This window comes from Pseudophryne corroboree, chromosome 12, assembly GCF_028390025.1.
Source record: "Pseudophryne corroboree isolate aPseCor3 chromosome 12, aPseCor3.hap2, whole genome shotgun sequence".
Taxonomy (NCBI): domain Eukaryota; kingdom Metazoa; phylum Chordata; class Amphibia; order Anura; family Myobatrachidae; genus Pseudophryne; species Pseudophryne corroboree.
The window spans coordinates 14327795-14352009 of NC_086455.1; the positions used below are offsets into that span (position 1 = coordinate 14327795).

The following is a 24215-nucleotide window of genomic DNA, read 5'->3' on the forward strand; positions in this document are numbered from 1 at the left end:
CAGCTGTAAATAGTGGGTGATAATACTGCAGGAGAAGTACTGTCACAATATAGTGTTCACAAAGATACACGTTAAGGAACTTTGTATTATATATTGTATTTATATTATTTATTATACTGTATGAGTTGTGATGAAGCTCCTCTTTTTTTAGTATGTTGTATCCAACCTATCTATGGTGTTAATTGCGATTCATTTCTGTGGAAAAACGTATGGCTGGCCAAACATGCTGGTACTTGTAGTTCCACACTAGCTAGAGAGCCACAGTTAACCTAAGCATGCAATGGGTAGAATGCTACTCCACCTAGAGGTTGTGAATTGATACTGCACCGATCACATACATTTCTGCAGAGCATGATGTGATTCAGTGCAGCACGATCCCTGGGAATGTAAACCAAATGTAACCCTATCAATTCCCAGTCCCTATATCATCACAAATGATCATGTAAAACCGCATAACTCCTGCTATGCAGAGCATCTTTTGTGTATAGTAATTATGTAAAGATGACTGTTTAGGGGTCTGCAGAACTTTTCTCTGTTCCCACTAGCACTGATCGTGGGATTTTTGGATACTGATGTAATTTTCCAGCCTCATACAGTAAATACAAAATGTAAATGATCACTGAAGCGGATTAACCGTAATACCCTAATATATGCCCTGGACAGCTATGTACTCCACGCCAGCTAATAAAAAAACTATCCTTCCCTGTATGAGCGATCTGGTAATAACAGGGTTAAAACTAAACTTCATTGTGCAGGGTTATAGTGAACTGCAGATTTCTAGTGCAGCCGCTCAGGGTAGAGTTAAACTTTGAGAAAAAGTTTTCTCCATTTTTGGACCAACACCCATCTTTAGGTAGACAATGACTGCATGTGTTACTTTTGTGGGGACATAGGGGGACATGTACTAAAGGGTGTAGTATGGTATGCCGGCGGTCTGGCTCCCGGCGACCAGCATACCGTCTCCGAGAGCCCGACCGCCGGCATACCGACAGTGTGGCGAGCGCAAATGAGCCCCTTGGGGGGGAGGGGGGGCAGTGACGGGGGGAGTGAAGTTTCTTCACTCCCCCCGTCACCTGGCTCCATAGAAGTGCAGGCAAATATGGACGAGATCGTCCATATTGGCCTGCATGCATGAGCGACGGGGCACCAGCGATGAGCGAGCGCGGGGCCGCGCATCGTTAATCGCAGGTGCCTCCACACTGAAAGATATTAATGGTATCTCGTTCCTTAATGAACGAGATCGTTCATATCTTTCACTAATATTACGCAGTGTGTAGGGCCTATTACTCTTACCATGACAGACACCTAACAAATACCTGACCTTATCCCTGAGACCATGGCAAGGACTTGCTGGACGATTCACCTCAACTAAAGGTATGTAATGAAGGCGTCACCTGACTGGACAGGGGGACAGCAAATCAGATGCTCAGTTCCTCCGTGTCTCCTGTGGTAGCGGACGGAATCCTTACATGAGTTCAGTCCATCAGCTTCCTCTGATGTCTGCCTAATGCAATGATGAGGTATCAGGTCGGGGATCACAGAAGTACTACATAGAGGTGGAGAATAACAAATGATAATGCAGAGCTTCCCAAACTCAGTCCTCAACTCACCCCAACAGTCCAGGCTTTAAGGATATCCATGCTTGGCCACAGGTGACTTAACTAGTACCTCAGTCAATTTGATTTAACCATCTGTGCCTAAAACATGGACTTTTCGTGTGCTTTGAGTTCCAAGTTTAGTAACCCCTATGATGAGGGTTTCCCAGCTGTGACAATGTCTTTAAGCTTTTAACACTTTTATTTGACATTAATGCCCTTATTTATCAATGAGTGATAAATGTCACTGTGAGTGATAAATGGCACCAGCCAATCCGCTCCTAACTGTCATTTTTCAAACACAGCCTGTGACATGGCAGTTAGGAGCTGATTGGCTGGTGCAATTTATCACTCACAGTGAAATGTATCACTCATTGATAAATAAGGGCATAAGTCATCTTACATTGTCCACACACGCTGTGACGTCACTGGCGATGGCAGACAACTGTCCCAATACCACCAGGTGCTTGTATCCAGAACAAAATAGATATGATCAATATCGGGCCTGTTGGGAAACGTAGTTTTAAGACAGGACTAACAGGCATTGATGGCTTCAATAACTCTGCTGCTTGGCCCCAGTGCCACCCACTTGAGTGCTCAGATTAGACAGTGATCCCATCGCACGGCTCAGACCATGGTCTATAGTCTTGCTGTTTCCATATAATTCATTTGCAGGACTCTGACATTGCTCTGTAGCATACTTGCCTACCTGCCCCTCTCCATGAGGGAGAAAATGCTCTGTTCCTGGACTTTCCTGGTAATATATGATTGCCATCACCTGTGGTGAGCTAGTTAATGGGTAAGAAAGGTGTTTCACCACAGGTGATGGCAATCATACATTACCAGGAAAGTCCAGGAACAGAGCATTTTCTCCCTCATGGAGAGGGTCAGGTAGGCAAGTATGCTCTGTAGCGGATAGTGAACTGACCAATACCCTTCAGCACAAGCCATACCCCAGTCATGGTGGAGGCCCCCCCCCCCCCCTCCCCCTCCCCCCTCCACCTGCACCCCTGGTAAGCAATGCAGGCAATAACCTAAAGCTGTACAGCATTCTGCAATGTGTGCTGTTATCAGGCGGAGAACCTTCCATCTTATCTCCGGGACATAGAACACATACCATTCTCTGACCCTGTTTACCACGCACAGCCTTGGGACTGCAATCTGCAGGAACAGCTCCTGATAGAAAGCCAGACTGCTTCAAAATAACCACACGGTTACTAACTGTAGTAACTGTAGTAACAATACAGTGGGGGTGGGGGTTATTTGCCACAAAATATATAGTAAATATTACGCCCATAACAGTAATCTGTAATATATGTGCATTGTATTGTGGGAGCTGTAATTACAGGGATACACAACATGAATCCTCCCGTGCGTTACACCATGTTCCTGAATGGTCCAGATTCTAGCAAATCAAAATCTTTCAAATGTTTTCCACCGCTCAGCGCTTCTCCTGGGGCTCACTTACCAGTGACCAGCGATGGGGTCAGAAAGTGGAGCCGGCGGCAGTGGGGTCACTTTGTTGCCTATTTAAGCATCAGGCCTGGTTTATGGTCCATGATGCCCCACAGGACTGAGTAGGCATAATTGTCATTTATAGAGCAGATACAACCGCTATGTGACATTATTACATAGTAATGGTCGGGTTACCACTTTTTTTTTTTTTCATTCCTAGACAGGGGGCGGGGCCAGGTATACAGATGGAGCCATCTTTATTTTGTCCTTTAATAGGATTAACTGAGCCAGGGCAGTCGGACTTGGGGCCAATCTTGAGAACTACTGGACGAATTTTGATGCGGTTTGCACAATTCATTTGTCAAGGAAAGTTTATGTGGGAGGCGGTCAAGATCCCGCTGGACGGGATCCCGGCGGTCGAAATACCGACGCCGGAATCCCAACCGGCACAATCTCGACATATTCTCTCTCCGTGGGTGTCCACGACACCCATAAAGGGAGAATATAATAGTGTGCCGAACGTAGCGAGGCACCGCGCCCGCAGCGTGGCGAGCGAAGCGAGCCCGCAAGGGGCTGCGCTCCGCTCGCCACCCCTGTCAGGATTGTGTGGTCGGGATTCTGGCGTCGGTATTTCGACCGCCGGGATCCCGTCCAGCGGGATTTAGTACTGATCCCATTTATGTGTGTGAAACATTAATCCATGACAAAAGGAAGCTGAGCAGTGCCGAATTTAATGAAAAAACAACAACAAACCCCCCCCCCCAAATCTATCTATCCATCTATCTATCTATCTATCTATCTATCTATCTATCTATCTATCTATCTATCTATCTATCTATCTATCTATCTATCTATCTATCCAGGTTGAGTATCCTATATCCAAATATTCCGAAATACGGATTTTTTTTTGAGTGAGAGTGAGATAGTGAAACCTTTGTTTTCTGATGGCTCAATGTACACAAACTTTGTTTAATACACAAAGTTATTACAAATATTGGCCCTCATTCCGAGTTGTTCACTCGTTATTTTTCTTCGCATCGCAGCGATTTTCCGCAAACTGCGCATGCGCAATTTTTGCACCGCGCCTGCGCCAAGTAAATTAGCTAAGAAGTTTGGTATTTTACTCACGGCTTAACGAAGAAATGTATTCGTTCTGGTGATCGGAGTGTGATTGACAGGAAGTGGGTGTTTCTGGGCGGAAACTGGCTGTTTTATGGGTGTGTGTGAAAAAACGCTACCGTTTCTGGGAAAAACGCGGGAGTGTCTGGAGAAACGGGGGAGTGTCTGGACAAACGCTGGGTGTGTTTGTGACGTCAAACCAGGAACGAAACTGACTGAACTGATCGCAGTGGCAGAGTAAGTCTCGAGCTACTCGGAAACTGCAAAGAAATTTCTGATCGCTATTCTATTCGCTATTTTGCAAATATTTCGTTCGCTAATCTGCAAAGCTAAGATTCACTCCCAGAGGGCGGCGGCTTAGCGTGTGCAAAGCTGCTAAAAGCAGCTAGCGAGCGAACAACTCGGAATGAGGGCCATTGTATTAAATGACCGTCATGCAGTGTGTATAAGGTGTATATGAAACATACATGAATTGTGTGAATGTAGACACACTTTGTTTAATGCACAAAATTATTAAAAATATTGGCTAAAATGACTTCAGGCTGTGTGTATAAGGTGTATATGTAACATAAATACATTCTGTGCTTAGACTTAGGCCCCATCACCATGATATCTCATTATGGTATGCAATTATTCCAAAATACGGAAAAATCCCATATCCAAAATACCTCTGGTCCCAAGCATTTTGGATAAGGGATACTCAACCTGGGTGTATCTCTCTCTCTCTCTCTCTCTCTCTCTCTCTATATATATATATATATCTAGGCGACAGACATAGTTCATCTCGTCTTCAAATTCAGGACATCTTCTGGAAACCTTTCAGACATTTTATTATCGCTAATGTATGATTGGAGGATGGATCTCTGGGTGATTGGTCTATTTAGAACATTTGAGTGATTTCCGCAGATGGAGAAAAGGAATAATGTATAGCACAAGTACAAGATAGCGCTGGTATTAATGCCAGCACAAAATTGAGAAGATGGACACTTGCTGGAGAGGCAATTTCTGTCCAGTGAACTCGCTATGTGCTGCTACGGTTGATTGGGGTTTTTATTTCAATCAAGGGCACAGCGCAATGTTACTGATATTTAGAGAGGTGAAGATAATCACCAGATGGAATTCACGACAGAACCAAAAATATAATAATCTACATTTCTCCATAAGTCTAAAGTGAGTTCATCACATGCAAACACATGGGGGGGTTTCCAGTTAATTGTAAACCCCCTCCAGGTCTGCGGCTCAAATCATGACCACAATAGCTATAATGTGTAATAAGTTTTTGCTAGAGCTTCTGCCACACCAAACATAGAATGTGACGGCAGATAAGAACCACTTGCCCCATCTAGTCTGTGATACTCCATGGGCAGAGTCAGACTGGTGTACACAGGACATCCTCGGTGAGCCCCACCCCCACCACTAGGGGTCAGTAATCACCACACTATTCTGACTGCTTCACACCACCAGTTTCCAAATACCATATTATATACCAGTGATGGCTAACCTTGACACTCCAGCTGTTGTTAAACTACACATTCCAGCATGCCCTGCATCAGTTTTAGCATGGCCAAATAGCAAAACTGTAGCAGGGCATGCTGGGATGTGTAGTTCAACAACAGCTGGAGTGTCCAGGTTAGCCATCACTGTTATATACAATAGTCCCTTTTTGAATGGGACAGTTGGACTATGGAGTGGCATGTTGTGATTTATACTCAGGGGTGGTATTTGGGCATGGGAAGGGTGTAACCAAAAATGTTAAAATCCGAAGAAAAAAAATTGCTAAGAAATTACTGTTAATAAGATAGTTAAGGACAAACTGGATTCTAGTTGGACATGATTGGAAGAATTCTTCGTAATATCATCACACTTTCGGTGATCTTGAATTAACTAACTTGAATTCACAAAAAAAATTGCAAAAGTGTGTTTCTTGAGAATAATTCAATGTACTGTATTGGATACTCACAACATACCTCCCAACTGTCTCGATTTCAGCAGGACAGTCCCGCTATTCGGACACTGTTCCACTGTCCCTCCCGAGGGTCGCAGTGTCATGCGGGCGGGGGAGTACAGTTGGGAGAACCAGCAGTGATCACCGCTGCTCTGCTTTCCAAAGCAGCTCAGGGGCGGGGATCGTAACACAATGCCTCGCCCTTTCACCTGAGGCTCTGTCCCTTTTCTCGAAGCCTCGCCCCTTTTCTGGCCACGGTCGCGCCTTTGGCACGGCATGACCCGCTTTCCAAATTACAAAAGTTGGGAGGTACGCTCACAGCAATGGTTCATACTTACTGACATTGCATTTCTCCTCTCCGGGAGAAGCCCGGAGAGGAGACGCTGCAGGTGTCTTCGGGGGGCGGGGGCGGACTGTGACATCACTAAGCCCCACCCCCGCACCGGGAAATGCCGTGATTCGCGGGTCCGCGGGAAGGGGGCGGGGCTAAAATGATGCGATTTGCTTCATTTTAACCCCTTCTCCACCCGACGGACCCGCGAATGCGGGAGGTTATCTCTCCATCCTGCTCGCATCACTAGGGTGCGAGCAGGATGCGGGAGACCTGCCCACTCTTCCGGGGGTGCGCGGGGCTACCCCAAAAAACGGGAGCCTCCCGCAGCTTCCGGGAGAGTAGGTAAGTATGCAATGATTACAAGTAAAAAGTATTTTCATTTAAAATGTGTTTAAGGGGCCTAGTCATCATAGGGGGCTGATTACATATCCAGCTGGCTGCGGTTTGCGGCCGTGGATAATTATTTACTCTAGTGATTCAGTAGACAGCAGGGACAGCTGTTCCAAAAGAAGCTGAACCCGTAATCAGTAACACTGCTACAGAACTTACCGTCCCTGTGCTGGCCTTTTTTGCATGTGCATGGCCGTGGACCTTCCCAGTGCGGAGGCAGGGGAGGGATCAGATTGGAACCCTCTTTGCAATTCTAGACCACCTTTTCAGAGGAAGTAGTGGGACACTGGGAACCAATGTATCAGCCGTTGTACGGAAATGGAAGAGTCAGCAGGGTTCCAATGTATAGGTAGACAGTGTCTAGGTCGACCCCATATGGTCTATATGCATAATATCGACAGTTACAAAAGGTCAACATGGTAAAAAAGCCGACATGACAACGGTTGACACACGTTTTTGAGGGAGTGTCATGTTTTTCCAACTATCCATGTGGCCTATATGAGCATATAGACACAATCATAGATGCAAAAGACTGCAGCAGCAATTGCATTAGCAACCACATCTGATGAGGCCCAGAGATTGCTGAATACAAGGCGGCCCCAGCTGGTCCCTAATAATGAATGATGATGCAGGTGGCAGCTGCCGGACCATTTGCGCCATTAGGCCCCGCCGCTTCATGACAAAGAGGGTAATTCAGACCTGATCGCAGCGGTAAATTTGTTAGCAGTTGGGCAAAACCATGTGCACTGCAGGGAGGGCAGATGTAACATGTGCAGAGAGAGTTAGATTTGGGTGGGGTGTGTTCAAACTGAAATCTAATTGCGGTGGAAAAATAAAGGAGACAATATTTACCCTGCACAGAAACAATATAACCCACCCAAATCTAACTCTCTCTGCACATGTTACATCTGCCCCACCTGCAGTGCACATGGTTTTGCCCAACTGCTAACAAATTTGCTGCTGCAATCAACTCTGAATTACCCCCTTAGTGTACAGATTAGATTGAAAGCTCTTCCACATTTTTGGGGAGGGATGAAATAGAGTCCGAGTTCGCCGGACGTGTTGGATGCCGGCCAAACTTAGAAGTTTTTTTAAAGAGGCAATAATTTACAGGGCATGGTTTTGCCTTGTAAATTACAGCCCCTTTAAAAAAACGTCCAAGTTCGGCCGGCATTCCACATATCTGGGGACCTCAGACTCTTTTACATCCCGCTGGCAGTATCAGATTTAGGGGGGAATCCAATTGCGGACAAAGTTCTTATGCCCGTGAGTAAGTGCAGCAAGCCGCACAGCACAGTACCTCGGACTTGCAAAATTTTGTTTGCCGCCCCATAGGATTGTGTGCGTAATTCAGACCTGATTGCAGCAGCAAATTTGTTAGCTAATGGGCAAAACGGATGTGGTATGGAAGGTCGAGCACACTTAGGTCGACAGTGTCTAGGTCGACCACTATCGGGCGACAGGGTTTCTAGGTTGACATGTTCTAGGTCGACAGATCAAAAGGTCGACATAGGACTTTTTATGTTTTTTGATGTCATTTTCTTCGTACAGTGACCGGGAACCCCAATTAGTGCTCCGTGTCCCCTCGCATGGCTCGCCCATGCTTCGGGCAAGGTGCCTCGCTCCGCTACCGCTGCGCTCTGCACAGGTTACTATTCCTAATCGTAGTTCACATGAATCGTTAAGTATGAAAAAGTAAAAAAAAAGAAGAAAATTGTGAAAAACTCATGTCAACCTAGAGACCCTGTCGACCTAGTTACTGTCGACCAATAGTGGTCCACCTAGAGACCGGATACCGGGCAGAACCATGTGCACTGCAGGTGGGGCAGATGTAACATGCAGAGAGAGTTATGTGCCCTACACACTGGGCGATTACACTGCAAGATATGAACGATCTTGTTCATTAATGAACGAGATATCGTTCATATCTGTCAGTATGGAGGCACCAGCGATGAATGATGCGCGGCCCCGCGCTCGTTCATCGCTGGTGCCCTGTCGGCCTCGCATGCAGGCCAATATGGACGAGATCGTCCATATTTGCCTGCACGTCTACGGAGCCGGGTGACGGGGGGAGTGAAGAAACTTCACTCCCCCATCACTGCCCCCCCCGCCGCCGGGTTGCCTGTTTGCTGTATCGGCGGTCGGGCAGCTCGGCGGCACATCGCCGAGTTTGTAGGGCCCATTAGATTTGAGTGGGTTATAGTGTTTCTGTGCAGGGTAAATACTGGCTGCTTTATTTTTACACTGCAATTTAGATTTCAGTTTTAACACACCCCACCCAAATCTAACTCTCTCTGCACATGTTACATCTGCCTCCCCTGCAGTGCACATGGTATTGCCCATAAGAGAACAAATTAGCTGCTGCGATCAGGTCTGAATTAGGCCCAGTGTACAAAATTGTGTGAACTATAATAATAAATATTAGATTACAGTGAAATATTACATACTGTATATGCACTGCAAACAGCTTGTCATTTTGTTTATACGCAAGAGAAACGAATCACAGAGTGTAATGCTTTTATTACATGGCATGTATGCTCAGACTCAGAGCAGAGCAATGTCCTGCACAGAGCGCATGCGCCAGGGGCTGAGCGTCTCCAGCACGCACAGGTCGGCGGACCAAAACAAAACAAAACCACCACGCAAACAGGGCTGCGCATGCGCCCTGCGGTACCCGGAAGAAGCGCTCGGTGCAGGTGGGGGAGGAGCTGTGTGTGCGCGCTGCTTTCTGACGGATGCAGGGGATCCGCGCGCTCCTCGGTCTGGGCCTGCTGGTGGGCGCGAGGGCGAGCAACTCGTACCCGCGCTCGGTGGGAGTCTGGGGCGCACAGTGCAGAGAGTACCGCCGTCCCGGGGTAGAGATGGAGGGCGGGATCAGATACCTCAGGTAAAGCTGCCCGGGGTCCCTCCCAGTGATGTTGGGGTTCCTTTGGTGGTGGAGACTGCTGGTGATGTGGGTGCGGGCGGGGATTTGACAGTAGCTCAAATGGGGGTGAGAGCTGATTTTAAGGTATCTCAGATGAGGGGAGATTTGAGGGTGTGTCAGGTGAGGGGTGAGTGGGGGATTTGACGATACCTCAGGTGAGGGGTGAGTGGGATTTGAGGGTATCTCAGGTGAGGGGTGAGTGCAGTTTGAGGGTACCTCAGGTAAGTGGTTTGTGGGCATTTGAGGGTATGTCAGATAAGTCTGGGATCGAGGGTATCTCAGTTGAGGGGTGAGTGAGGGATTTGAGGGTATCTCAGGTGAGGGGTAAGTGGGGGATTTGAGGATACCTCAGGTAGGGGGTGAGTGGGCATTTGAGGGTATCTCAGGTGAGGGGTTAGTGGAGTTTGAGGGTATCTCAGGTGAGGGGTTAGTGGAGTTTGAGGGTATCTCAGGTGAGGGGTTAGTGGAGTTTGAGGGTATCTCAGGTGAGGGGTTAGTGGAGTTTGAGGGTATCTCAGGTGAGGGGTGAGTGGGTATTTGAGGGTATCTCAGGTGAGGGGTGAGTGTGCATTTGAGGGTATCTCAGGTGAGGGGTGAGTGCAGTTTGAGGGTACCTCAGGTAGGTGGTTTTTGGGCATTTGAGGGTATGTCAGATAAGTCTGGGACCGAGAGTATCTCAGGTGAGGGGTGAGTGAGGGATTTGAGGGAATCTCAGGTGTGGGGTGAGTGGGGATTTGAGGATACCTCAGGTGAGGGGAGAGTTAGGGATTTGAGGGAATATCAGGTGAGGGGTGAGAGTTGGTTTGAGGGTACCTCAGGTGAGGGGTGAGTGGGCATTTGAGGGTATCTCAGGTGAGGGGCGATTTCCTGTCACTTTAGACGGGAGCAAATAATCAAATTCCCCCCAGTGTGTTGTCCCAAACTGATAGCTGATTCCTGCACTCAGGCTAATGCTGGCTATATACTGTTCAGTAATCAGCCCAATAAACAGCTGATCAGGCCAATAAACGGGGTATTGCTGAGATCGATAGCTTGTCCAATAGACCATCAGATGTTTCACCTCCCAGTGTATGCCCAGCATAAGCATTAGACCTGGCATGTGTGGTAAGCTAGCATGAATTGTACATTAGGTGATCTGATAAAAGCCCAGCATACAAACAGGAAGTGTAACTGAGCGACTGTCTGTACACACATAGAAGGACTTAAGGCCCATACACACTTGACGATGCACACATCGTTAACGACTTCCCTTGAACTTCCCTTGAACAGCTGAGCAAACGACATGAGCATACACACTACCAATGACCAAAGACCATAGACCATTCATCGTTGAAGCATTCAAGCTGAACAGTTTATTAAAATAATGAGCTGGGAACAGGGCTGGTGAACAGTGGCTTGGTTGTTGGTCTTTCACACCATACACATTCAACGACGTCTCTGGTCGGTAACGACCATAGTGGAAATTGAGCATACATGCTCCACAGATAAGCGAGGGTCGTTAACATCCCGCGGGGCCGCGCATCGGTGGTCGTCGGATGCATACACACTTGACGATATAATGAGCGACGTCGTTGATGAGGGCTGAAATGAACGACGTCGTTCATTTTATCGTCAAGTGTGTATGGGCCTTTAGGCCCTCATTCCGAGTTGTTCGCTCGCTAGCTACTTTTAGCAGCTGTGCAAGTGGATTGTCGCCGCCCACGGGGGAGTGTGTTTTCGCTTTGCAAGTGTGCGATCGCCTGTGCAGCCGAGTGGTACAAAAACATTTTGTGCAAAACAAGATCAGCCCTGTAGTTACTTATCCTGTGTGATGATTCCAGCAAAGAAGGTCCCGGAATTGACGTCGGACAGCTGCCCTGCAAACGCCTGGACACGCCTGCGTTTTCCTTACCACTCCCAGAAAACTGTCATTTGACACCCATAAACGCTCTCTTACTGTGAATCTCCTTGCGATCGGCTGTGCGAATAGATTTGTTGCTAGAAGCAGTGCAAAACAACGATGCTGTTTATAGTCGTACGACGCGCGTGCTCTTTGCGGTGCATATGCAGTTTTGTGGGGTTTTTTTACCTTAATTAAACCCTGCACCCGCATACATAGCAGGGACAGTCTGTATGATGCCACCTATTATCTTTTCATCTAGCTGGGGCTGTTGCTGATCTCTACACAAAGCCCGTGTATAAACCCCCTAACATTCCTTCTTATTACTGTATAGCTGTAGGTGCTTGCTGGCCGGAACCTGTATTTATTGCATGTATTTATTTCTCTTTATCAGTCAGGCGGAAGCGCAGGCTGTGGATGAGGAGCTGTTTAATGAATATAAATTCAGCGTAGATCAGTTGATGGAACTGGCTGGACTGAGCTGTGCTACTGCAGTTGCTAAGGTATATATACACAACAATTACATGCATCATTATGTAAGCTGGCAGTGTGTTTCTTTCTTGAGTGCGATTTTCCGGGACACCGCTCCAAAGTTGCCTGCAACTGCAGAAGTGGTACAGGAGGCACAGCAGGATTATACATTGCCTCTGCCTCTCCTCTCCACCAGGCCCTACACTGGCTCCATTTCCCCTTCAGGGCCCGATTCAGTCTCCTCACACACCCCTATAAATCCCTCACCCAATCCTCTTCCCTCCTCCTACCCATAGGACTGCGCATACTGTTTTCCTGTTATGTTTGCACCGTCTCTGTTATATACTTAGTGAGGCGCTGCGCACCCATTGTTGCACTATATAATAAAGGATAATATTAATATACATTGTAGTTCCTACTCATGGGTATCCGGATGATAGAGAGACAGTGTCTAGTTAGACAGTCAATAGATAGACACCATATGTTAGACAGACATTAGGTCAACAGGGTCCAGGACTATTTCATACGTTCTCTATCCGTGTCGGCATAGAGTTGGTTATAAACCTTGTGGCGAACTACCGAGCCTGAAACGTGCCGAGCCTTTCTACAGATGACAAAACTATCCACACAAACCACAAAAATGCAAAAAACATGGTGCCGACTATTTTCATGTCAACCTTTTGACTCTGACGACCTAATGTCAGTCTAACATATGCGGGTCAATTCTATTCAGCGACAGTTGAATAGCGCCGGGAGTTAGCTCCCGTCGCTATTCAATTCAGCTCATGTTAAGTCGGCGAAGGCCCGTTCTCCCAGACTTAACAGGTTGATTTGTTGGGAGAACGGGCATTCTCCGACTTAACTCCCCGCCGCGATGCTGATTCCCGACACAATCAGCCTTGCGCCAGCCGCGCGGCAGCTCTTTTGTCGGATTTCCTCTCTCATCCCCCGGGGGTGAGAGAAGAATTCCTGACAATTGGTGTCACTTAGCGCTGTATTGAATAGCGCCGGGAGCTAACTCCCGACGCTATTCAAGTGTCGCTGAATAGAATTGACCCCATGGTGTCTATTTTTTGACTGTCTAATTAGACACTATCTGTCTTTTATACAACACCCCTACTCATGCACCCCCACACACACACACTAATCTAGTGGTAGTCATGATGACAGGGTGTAATGCTGTGTAAATGAAGTTATATACTCTGTGCTGCCTTACAGATGAGTGAATATCTTCTTTATAAGAATTAAAGCCTTGTGGGTTACACTCCTTCCAGGCCTATCCAGTGAGTTCGTTCACCTTCAACTTGCCTACTGTGCTGATTGTATGTGGTCCAGGGAACAACGGAGGGGATGGCCTAGTGTGTGCGAGACACCTGAAGCTGTTTGTAAGTTTTATTTATTTAGAGCGTCTATCAGCAGAGACGTCCACAATCCAGTTGTTTTGATTCACAAGTATTTGTCACACAAACCTTAGAAATAAATGCTTTCTGCTTCCATAGGGATACGAGCCAGCCATATATTACCCTAAGCAACCTAACAAGACACTGTTTGAGAATTTAACCACTCAGTGCAAAAAAATGGACATCCCTTTTCTGTCGGAGTTTCCACAGGTACCTTTTTTATACAATATGTATACAGTAGTAGTTTTTACTTCCAGTGTGAATCAGAAAAGTGATGTATGTAACAAGTAAACCATGAATGTATTAATACACTAATTGTTAATGCTTCACAATCTCACACATAGGAACGCAGGTGTCTGTACATTAATAATATTGTGCTTCCAGGCCGAGGTCATCGATGGAGCCTATAACTTGGTTATTGATGCTATTTTTGGCTTTAGCTTCAAGGGAGCCGTGCGAGAGCCTTTTGGGGGCATTCTGAACACTTTAAAACGTATCACCATACCTATCGCTAGTTTGGACATCCCATCAGGTACAAGGAATGCCCGTTTTGGGAGTAGTGTAAATGTAATTTCTCTTTCTCTATCGTCCTAGTGGATGCTGGGGTTCCTGAAAGGACCATGGGGAATAGCGGCTCCGCAGGAGACAGGGCACAAAAAGTAAAGCTTTAGGATCAGGTGGTGTGCACTGGCTCCTCCCCCTATGACCCTCCTCCAAGCCTCAGTTAGATTTTTGTGCCCGGCCGAGAAGGGTGCAATCTAGGTGGCTCTCCTAAAGAGCTGCTTAGAAAAGTTTAGTTTTAGGTTTTTTATTTTACAGTGAGTCCTGCTGGCAACAGGATCACTGCAACGAGGGACTGAGGGGAGAAGAAGTGAACTCACCTGCGTGCAGGATGGATTGGCTTCTTGGCTACTGGACATTAGCTCCAGAGGGACGATCACAGGTACAGCCTGGATGGTCACCGGAGCCTCGCCGCCGGCCCCCTTGCAGATGCTGAAACGAGAAGAGGTCCAGAATCGGCGGCAGAAGACTCCTCAGTCTTCTTAAGGTAGCGCACAGCACTGCAGCTGTGCGCCATTTTCCTCTCAGCACACTTCACACGGCAGTCACTGAGGGTGCAGGGCGCTGGGAGGGGGGCGCCCTGGGAGGCAAATGAAAACCTTTTTTGGCTAAAAATACCTCACATATAGCCTCCGGGGGCTATATGGAGATATTTAACCCCTGCCAGAATCCGTTAAGAGCGGGAGACGAGGCCGCCGAAAAAGGGGCGGGGCCTATCTCCTCAGCACACAGCGCCATTTTCCCTCACAGAAAGGCTGGAGGGAAGGCTCCCAGGCTCTCCCCTGCACTGCACTACAGAAACAGGGTTAAAACAGAGAGGGGGGGCACTAATTTGGCGTTAGAAATATATAAAAAAGATGCTATAAGGGAAAACACTTATATAAGGTTGTCCCTATGTAATTATAGCGTTTTTGGTGTGTGCTGGCAAACTCTCCCTCTGTCTCTCCAAAGGGCTAGTAGGTCCTGTCCTCTATCAGAGCATTCCCTGTGTTTGTGCTGTGTGTCGGTACGTGTGTGTCGACATGTATGAGGACGATGTTGGTGAGGAGGCGGAGCAATTGCCTGTAATGGTGATGTCACTCTCTAGGGAGTCGACACCGGAATGGATGGCTTATTTAGGGAATTACGTGATAATGTCAACACGCGCCAAGGTCGGTTGACGACATGAGACGGCCGACAAACAATTAGTACCGGTCCAGACGTCTCAAAAACACCGTCAGGGGTTTTAAAACGCCCGTTTACTTAAGTCGGTCGACACAGACACAGACAGGGACACTGAATCCAGTGTCGACGGTGAATAAACAAACGTATTCCTTATTAGGGCCACACGTTAAGGGCAATGAAGGAGGTGTTACATATTTCTGATACTACAAGTACCACAAAAGAGGGTATTATGTGGGATGTGAAAAAACTACCGTAGTTTTTCCTGAATCAGATAAATTAAATGAAGTGTGTGATGATGCGTGGGTTCCCCCCGATAGAAAATATGGGCGGTATACCCTTTCCCGCCAGAAGTTAGGGCGCGTTGGGAAACACCCCTTAGGGTGGATAAGGCGCTCACACGCTTATCAGAACAAGTGGCGGTACCGTCTATAGATAGGGCCGTCCTCAAGGAGCCAGCTGACAGGAGGCTGGAAAAATATCATAAAAAGTATATACACACATACTGGTGTTATACTGCGACCAGCGATCGCCTCAGCCTGGATGTGCAGAGCTGGGGTGGCTTGGTCGGATTCCCTGACTAAAAATATTGATACCCTTGACAGGGACAGTATTTTATTGACTATAGAGCATTTAAAGGATGTATTTCTATATATGCGAGATGCACAGAGGGATATTTGCACTCTGGCATCAAGAGTAAGTGCGATGTCCATATCTGCCAGAAGATGTTTATGGACACGACAGTGGTCAGGTGATGCAGATTCCAAACGGCACAAAGGTGTATTGCCGTATAAAGGAAGAGGAGTTATTTGGGGTCGGTCCATCGGACCTGGTGGCCACGGCAACTGCTGGAAAATCCGCCGTTTTTACCCTAAGTCACATCTCTGCAGAAAAAGACACCGTCTTTTCAGCCTCAGTCCTTTCGTCCCTATAAGATCATATCTGCCCAGGGATAGAGGAAAGGGAAGAAGACTGCAGCAGGCAGCCCATTCCCAGGAACAGAAGCGTTCCACCGCTTCTGACAAGTTCTCAGCATGGCGCTGAGACCGTACAGGACCCCTGGATCCTACAAGTAGTATCCCAGGGGTACAGATTGGAATGTCGAGACGTTTCCCCTTCGCAGGCTCCTGAAGTCTGCTTTACCAAGGTCTCCCTCCGACAAGGAGGCAGTATGGGAAAAAATTCACAAGCTGTATTCCCAGCAGGTGATAATTAAATTACCCCTCCTACAACAAGAAAAGGGGTATTATTCCACACTATATTGTGGTACTGAAGCCAGAAGGCTAGGTGAGACCTATTCTAAATCTAAAAAAATTTGAACACTTACAAAGGTTCAAATCAAGATGGAGTCACTCAGAGCAGTGATAACGAACCGGGAAGAAGGGGACTATCTGGTGTCCCGAGACATCAGGGATGCTTACCTCCATGTCCCAAATTTGCTCTTATCACTAAGGGTACCTCAGGTTCGTGGTACAGAACTGTCACTATCAGTTTCAGACGCTGCCGTTTGGATTGTCTACGGCACCCCGGGTCTTTACCAAGGTAATGGCCGAAATGATGGTTCTTCTTCGAAGAAAAGGCGTCTTAATTATCCCTTACTTGGACGATCTCCTGATAAGGGCAAAGTCCAGGGAACAGTTGGAGGTCGGAGTAGCACTATCTCGGATACTGTTACAACAGCAGGGGTGGATTCTAAATATTCCAAAATCGCAGCTGATCCCAACAACAAGTCTCCTGTGCTTAGGGATGATTCTGGACACAGTCCAGAAAAAGGTGTTTCTCCCGGAAGAGAAAGCCAGGGAGTTATCCGAGCTAGTCAGGAACCTCCTAAAATCAGTGCATCATTGCACAAGGGCCATGGTAAAAAAATGGTGACTTCCTTCGAAGCAATTCCAGTCGGCAGATTTCATGCAAGAACTTTTCAGTGGGATCTGCTGGACAAATGGTCCGGATCGCATCTTCAGATGCATCAGCGGATAACCCTATATCCAAGGACAAGGGTGTCTCTCCTGTGGTGGTTACAGAGTGCTCATCTTCTAGAGGGCCGCAGATTCGGCATTCAGTTTTGGATGTTGGTGACCACGGAGGCCAGCCCGAGAGGCTGGGGAGCAGTCACACAAGGAAAAAATTTCCAGGGAGTGTGATCAAGTCTGGAGATTTTTCTCCACATAAATATAGCTAAGGGTAAAATTATAATGCTCTAAGCTTAGCAAGACCTCTGCTTCAAGGTCAGCCGGTATTGATCCAGTGGGATAAAACATCACGGCAGTCGCCCACGTAAATAGACAGGGCGGCACAAGAAGCAGGAGGGCAGTGGCAAAAACTGCAAGGACTTTTCGCTGGGCGGAAAATCATGTGATAGCACTGTCAGCAGTGTTTCATTCCGGGAATGGAAACTGGGAAGCAGACTTCCTCAGTAGGCACGACCTCCACCCGGCAGAGTGGGAACTTCATGGGGAAGTTTTCCACATAATTGTAAACCGTTGGGAATTACCAAAGGTGGACATGATGGCGTCCCGTCTGAACAAAAAACGGGACAGGTATTGCGCCAGGTTAAGAGACCCTCAGGCAATAGCTGTGGACGTTCTGGTAACACCGTGGGTGTACCAGTCGGTGTATGTGTTCCATCCTCTGCTTTTCATACCTAAGGTACTGAGAATTATAAGACGTAGAGGAGTAAGAACTATACTCATGGCTCCGGATTGGCCAAGAAGGACTTGGTACCCGGAACTTCAAGAGATGCTCACAGAGGACTTATGGCCTCTGCCGCTAAGAAGGGACTTGTTTCAGCAAGTACCATGTCTGTTCCAAGACTTACCGCAGCTGCGTTTGACGGCATGGCGGTGGAACGCCGGATTCTAAGGGAAAAGGCATTCAGGAAGAGGTCATTCCTACCCTGGTCAAAGCCAGAAAGGAGGTGACCGCACAACATTATCACCACATGTGGCGAAAATATGTTGCGTGGTGTGAGGCCAGGAAGGCCCCACGAAGAAATTTCAACTCGGTCGATTCCTGCATTTCTTGCAAACAGGAGTGTCTATGGGCCTCAAATTGGGGTCCATTAAGGTTCAAATTTCGGCCCTGTCGATTTTTCTTCCAGAAAGAATTGGCTTCAGTTCCTGAAGTCCAGAAGTTTGTCAAGGGAGTATTGCATATACAACCCCCTTTTGTGCCTCCAGTGGCACTGTGGGATCTCAACGTAGTTCTGGGATTCCTCAAAACACATTGGTTTAAAACCAGTCAAATCTGTGGATTTGAAGCATCTCACATGAAAAGTGAACATGCTCTTGGACCTGGCCTGGACCAGGCGAGTGTCAAATTGGTGGTTTTTTTCTCAAAAAAGCCCATATCTGTTTGTCCATTCGGACAGGGCAGAGCTGCGGACTCGTCCCCAGTTCTCTCCCTAAGGTGGTGTCAGTGTTTCACCTGAACCAGCTTATTGGGGTGTCTTGCGCCTACTAGGGACTTGGAGGACTCCAAGTTGCTAGATGTGGTCAGGGCCCTGAAAATATAGGTTCCAGGACGGCTGGAGTCGGGAAAACTGACTTGCTGTTATCCTGTATGCACCCAACAAACTGGGTGCTCTTGCTTTTAAGCAGACATTTTGCTAGTTGGATGTGTAATACAATTCAGCTTGCACATTCTGTGGCAGGCCTGCCACAGCCAAAATATGTAAATGCCCATTCCACAAGGAAGGTGGGCTCATCTTGGGCGGCTGCCCGAGGGGTCTCGGCTTTACAACTTTGCCGAGCGGCTATTTAGTCAGGGGCAAACACGTTTGTAAAATCCTACAAATTTGATACCCTGGCTAAGGAGGACCTGGAGTTCTCTCATTCGGTGCTGCAGAGTCATCCGCACTCTCCCGCCCGTTTGGGAGCTTTGGTATAATCCCCATGGTCCTTTCAGGAACCCCAGCATCCACTAGGACGATAGAGAAAATAAGAATTTACTTACCGATAATTCTATTTCTCGGAGTCCGTAGTGGATGCTGGGCGCCCATCCCAAGTGCGGATTATCTGCATTACTTGTACATAGTTACAAAAATCGGGTTATTATTGTTGTGAGCCATCCTTTCAGAGGCTCCGCTGTTATCATACTGTTAACTGGGTTCAGATCACAGGTTGTACAGTGTGATTGGTGTGGCTGGTATGAGTCTTACCCGGGATTCATAAATCCTTCCTTATTGTGTACGCTCGTCCGGGCACAGTACCTAACTGAGGCTTGGAGGAGGGTCATAGGGGGAGGAGCCAGTGCACACCACCTGATCCTAAAGCTTTACTTTTTGTGCCCTGTCTCCTGCGGAGCCGCTATTCCCCATGGTCCTTTCAGGAACCCCAGCATCCACTACGGACTCCGAGAAATAGAATTATCGGTAAGTAAATTCTTATTATCGTCCTAGTGGATGCTGGGGTTCCTGAAAGGACCATGGGGAATAGCGGCTCCGCAGGAGACAGGGCACAAAAAGTAAAGCTTTAGGATCAGGTGGTGTGCACTGGCTCCTCCCCCTATGACCCTCCTCCAAGCCTCAGTTAGATTTTTGTGCCCGGCCGAGAAGGGTGCAATCTAGGTGGCTCTCCTAAAGAGCTGCTTAGAAAAGTTTAGCTTAGGTTTTTTATTTTACAGTGAGTCCTGCTGGCAACAGGATCACTGCAACGAGGGACTTAGGGGAGAAGAAGTGAACTCACCTGCGTGCAGGATGGATTGGCTTCTTTGGCTACTGGACATTAGCTCCAGAGGGACGATCACAGGTACAGCCTGGATGGTCACCGGAGCCTCGCCGCCGGCCCCCTTGCAGATGCTGAAACAAGAAGAAGGTCCAGAATCGGCGGCATGAAGACTCCTCAGTCTTCTTAAGGTAGCGCACAGCACTGCAGCTGTGCGCCATTTCCTCTCAGCACACTTCACACGGCAGTCACTGAGGGTGCAGGGCGCTGGAAGGGGGGCGCCCTGGGAGGCAATGAAAACCTATTTTTGGCTAAAAATACCTCACATATAGCCTCCGGGGGCTATATGGAGATATTTAACCCCTGCCAGAATCCGTTAAGAGCGGGAGACGAGGCCGCCGAAAAAGGGGCGGGGCCTATCTCCTCAGCACACAGCGCCATTTTCCCTCACAGAAAGGCTGGAGGGAAGGCTCCCAGGCTCTCCCCTGCACTGCACTACAGAAACAGGGTTAAAACAGAGAGGGGGGGCACTAATTTGGCGTTAGAAATATATAAAAAAGATGCTATAAGGGAAAACACTTATATAAGGTTGTCCCTATATAATTATAGCGTTTTTGGTGTGTGCTGGCAAACTCTCCCTCTGTCTCTCCAAAGGGCTAGTGGGTCCTGTCCTCTATCAGAGCATTCCCTGTGTGTGTGCTGTGTGTCGGTACGTGTGTCGACATGTATGAGGACGATGTTGGTGAGGAGGCGGAGCAATTGCCTGTAATGGTGATGTCACTCTCTAGGGAGTCGACACCGGAATGGATGGCTTATTTAGGGAATTACGTGATAATGTCAACACGCGGCAAGGTCGGTTGACGACATGAGACGGCCGACAAACAATTAGTACCGGTCCAGACGTCTCAAAAACACCGTCAGGGGTTTTAAAACGCCCGTTTACTTTAGTCGGTCGACACAGACACAGACAGGGACACTGAATCCAGTGTCGACGGTGAATAAACAAACGTATTCCTTATTAGGGCCACACGTTAAGGGCAATGAAGGAGGTGTTACATATTTCTGATACTACAAGTACCACAAAAGAGGGTATTATGTGGGATGTGAAAAAACTACCGTAGTTTTTCCTGAATCAGATAAATTAAATGAAGTGTGTGATGATGCGTGGGTTCCCCCCGATAGAAAATATGGGCGGTATACCCTTTCCCGCCAGAAGTTAGGGCGCGTTGGGAAACACCCCTTAGGGTGGATAAGGCGCTCACACGCTTATCAGAACAAGTGGCGGTACCGTCTATAGATAGGGCCGTCCTCAAGGAGCCAGCTGACAGGAGGCTGGAAAATATCATAAAAAGTATATACACACATACTGGTGTTATACTGCGACCAGCGATCGCCTCAGCCTGGATGTGCAGAGCTGGGGTGGCTTGGTCGGATTCCCTGACTAAAAATATTGATACCCTTGACAGGGACAGTATTTTATTGACTATAGAGCATTTAAAGGATGCATTTCTATATATACGAGATGCACAGAGGGATATTTGCACTCTGGCATCAAGAGTAAGTGCGATGTCCATATCTGCCAGAAGATGTTTATGGACACGACAGTGGTCAGGTGATGCAGATTCCAAACGGCACAAAGGTGTATTGCCGTATAAAGGAAGAGGAGTTATTTGGGGTCGGTCCATCGGACCTGGTGGCCACGGCAACTGCTGGAAAATCCACCGTTTTTTACCCTAAGTCACATCTCTGCAGAAAAAGACACCGTCTTTTCAGCTTCAGTCCTTTCGTCCCTATAAGAGTCATATCTGCCCAGGGATAGAGGAAAGGGAAGAAGACTGCAGCAGGCAGCCCATTCCCAGGAACAGAAGCGTTCCACCGCTTCTGACAAGCTCTCAGCATGACGCTGAGACCGTACAGGACCCCTGGATCCTACAAGTAGTATCCCAGGGGTACAGATTGGAATGTCGAGACGTTTCCCCTGCGCAGGCTCCTGAAGTCTGCTTTACCAAGGTCTCCCTCCGACAAGGAGGCAGTATGGGAAAAAATACACGAGCTGTATTCCCAGCAGGTGATAATTAAATTACCCCTCCTACAACAAGAAAAGGGGTATTATTCCACACTATATTGTGGTACTGAAGCCAGAAGGCTAGGTGAGACCTATTCTAAATCTAAAAAAATTTGAACACTTACAAAGGTTCAAATCAAGATGGAGTCACTCAGAGCAGTGATAACGAACCGGGAAGAAGGGGACTATATGGTGTCCCGAGACATCAGGGATGCTTACCTCCATGTCCCAAATTTGCCCTTATCACTAAGGGTACCTCAGGTTCGTGGTACAGAACTGTCACTATCAGTTTCAGACGCTGCCGTTTGGATTGTCCACGGCACCCCGGGTCTTTACCAAGGTAATGGCCGAAATGATGGTTCTTCTTCGAAGAAAAGGCGTCTTAATTATCCCTTACTTGGACGATCTCCTGATAAGGGCAAAGTCCAGGGAACAGTTGGAGGTCGGAGTAGCACTATCTCGGATACTGTTACAACAGCAGGGGTGGATTCTAAATATTCCAAAATCGCAGCTGATCCCGACAACAAGTCTCCTGTGCTTAGGGATGATTCTAGACACAGTCCAGAAAAAGGTGTTTCTCCCGGAAGAGAAAGCCAGGGAGTTATCAGAGCTAGTCAGGAACCTCCTAAAATCAGTGCATCATTGCACAAGGGCCATGGTAAAAAAATGGTGACTTCCTTCGAAGCAATTCCAGTCGGCAGATTTCATGCAAGAACTTTTCAGTGGGATCTGCTGGACAAATGGTCCGGATCGCATCTTCAGATGCATCAGCGGATAACCCTATATCCAAGGACAAGGGTGTCTCTCCTGTGGTGGTTACAGAGTGCTCATCTTCTAGAGGGCCGCAGATTCGGCATTCAGTTTTGGATGTTGGTGACCACGGAGGCCAGCCCGAGAGGCTGGGGAGCAGTCACACAAGGAAAAAATTTCCAGGGAGTGTGATCAAGTCTGGAGACTTTTCTCCACATAAATATAGCTAAGGGTAAATTTATAATGCTCTAAGCTTAGCAAGACCTCTGCTTCAAGGTCAGCCGGTATTGATCCAGTGGGATAAAACATCACGGCAGTCGCCCACGTAAATAGACAGGGCGGCACAAGAAGCAGGAGGGCAGTGGCAAAAACGGCAAGGACTTTTCGCTGGGCGGAAAATCATGTGATAGCACTGTCAGCAGTGTTTCATTCCGGGAATGGAAAATGGGAAGCAGACTTCCTCAGTAGGCACGACCTCCACCCGGCAGAGTGGGAACTTCATGGGGAAGTTTTCCACATGATTGTAAACCGTTGGGAATTACCAAAGGTGGACATGATGGCGTCCCGTCTGAACAAAAAATGGGACAGGTATTGCGCCAGGTTAAGAGACCCTCAGGCAATAGCTGTGGACGTTCTGGTAACACCGTGGGTGTACCAGTCGGTGTATGTGTTCCATCCTCTGCTTTTCATACCTAAGGTACTGAGAATTATAAGACGTAGAGGAGTAAGAACTATACTCATGGCTCCGGATTGGCCAAGAAGGACTTGGTACCCGGAACTTCAAGAGATGCTCACAGAGGACTTATGGCCTCTGCCGCTAAGAAGGGACTTGTTTCAGCAAGTACCATGTCTGTTCCAAGACTTACAGCAGCTGCGTTTGACGGCATGGCGGTGGAACGCCGGATCCTAAGGGAAAAGGCATTCAGGAAGAGGTCATTCCTACCCTGGTCAAAGCCAGAAAGGAGGTGACCGCACAACATTATCACCACATGTGGCGAAAATATGTTGCGTGGTGTGAGGCCAGGAAGGCCCCACGAAGAAATTTCAACTCGGTCGATTCCTGCATTTCCTGCAAACAGGAGTGTCTATGGGCCTCAAATTGGGGTCCATTAAGGTTCAAATTTCGGCCCTGTCGATTTTTCTTCCAGAAAGAATTGGCTTCAGTTCCTGAAGTCCAGAAGTTTGTCAAGGGAGTATTGCATATACAACCCCCTTTTGTGCCTCCAGTGGCACTGTGGGATCTCAAAGTAGTTCTGGGATTCCTCAAAACACATTGGTTTAAAACCAGTCAAATCTGTGGATTTGAAGCATCTCACATGAAAAGTGAACATGCTCTTGGACCTGGCCTGGACCAGGCGAGTGTCAAATTGGTGGTTTTTTTCTCAAAAAAGCCCATATCTGTTTGTCCATTCGGACAGGGCAGAGCTGCGGACTCGTCCCCAGTTCTCTCCCTAAGGTGGTGTCAGTGTTTCACCTGAACCAGCTTATTGTGGTGTCTTG

General features: G+C 47.7%; 1 protein-coding gene across 3 annotated transcripts in view; it reads left to right on the top strand.

Annotated features, from left to right (window-relative positions):
- The window catches only part of NAXE (NAD(P)HX epimerase), an 84568-nt gene that overhangs the window by 56933 nt on the left and 3420 nt on the right, over positions 1 to 24215 (top strand). Inside the window, exons 1-5 of one of the 3 annotated variants that reach the window (XM_063947057.1) lie at positions 9482 to 9534; positions 12038 to 12146; positions 13389 to 13499; positions 13614 to 13724; positions 13899 to 14046. In XM_063947057.1, the coding sequence (XP_063803127.1) occupies positions 9497 to 9534; positions 12038 to 12146; positions 13389 to 13499; positions 13614 to 13724; positions 13899 to 14046 (517 nt within the window). In that variant the 5' untranslated portion in view covers positions 9482 to 9496. The other 2 variants (XM_063947055.1, XM_063947056.1) reach the window with 2 other exon arrangements.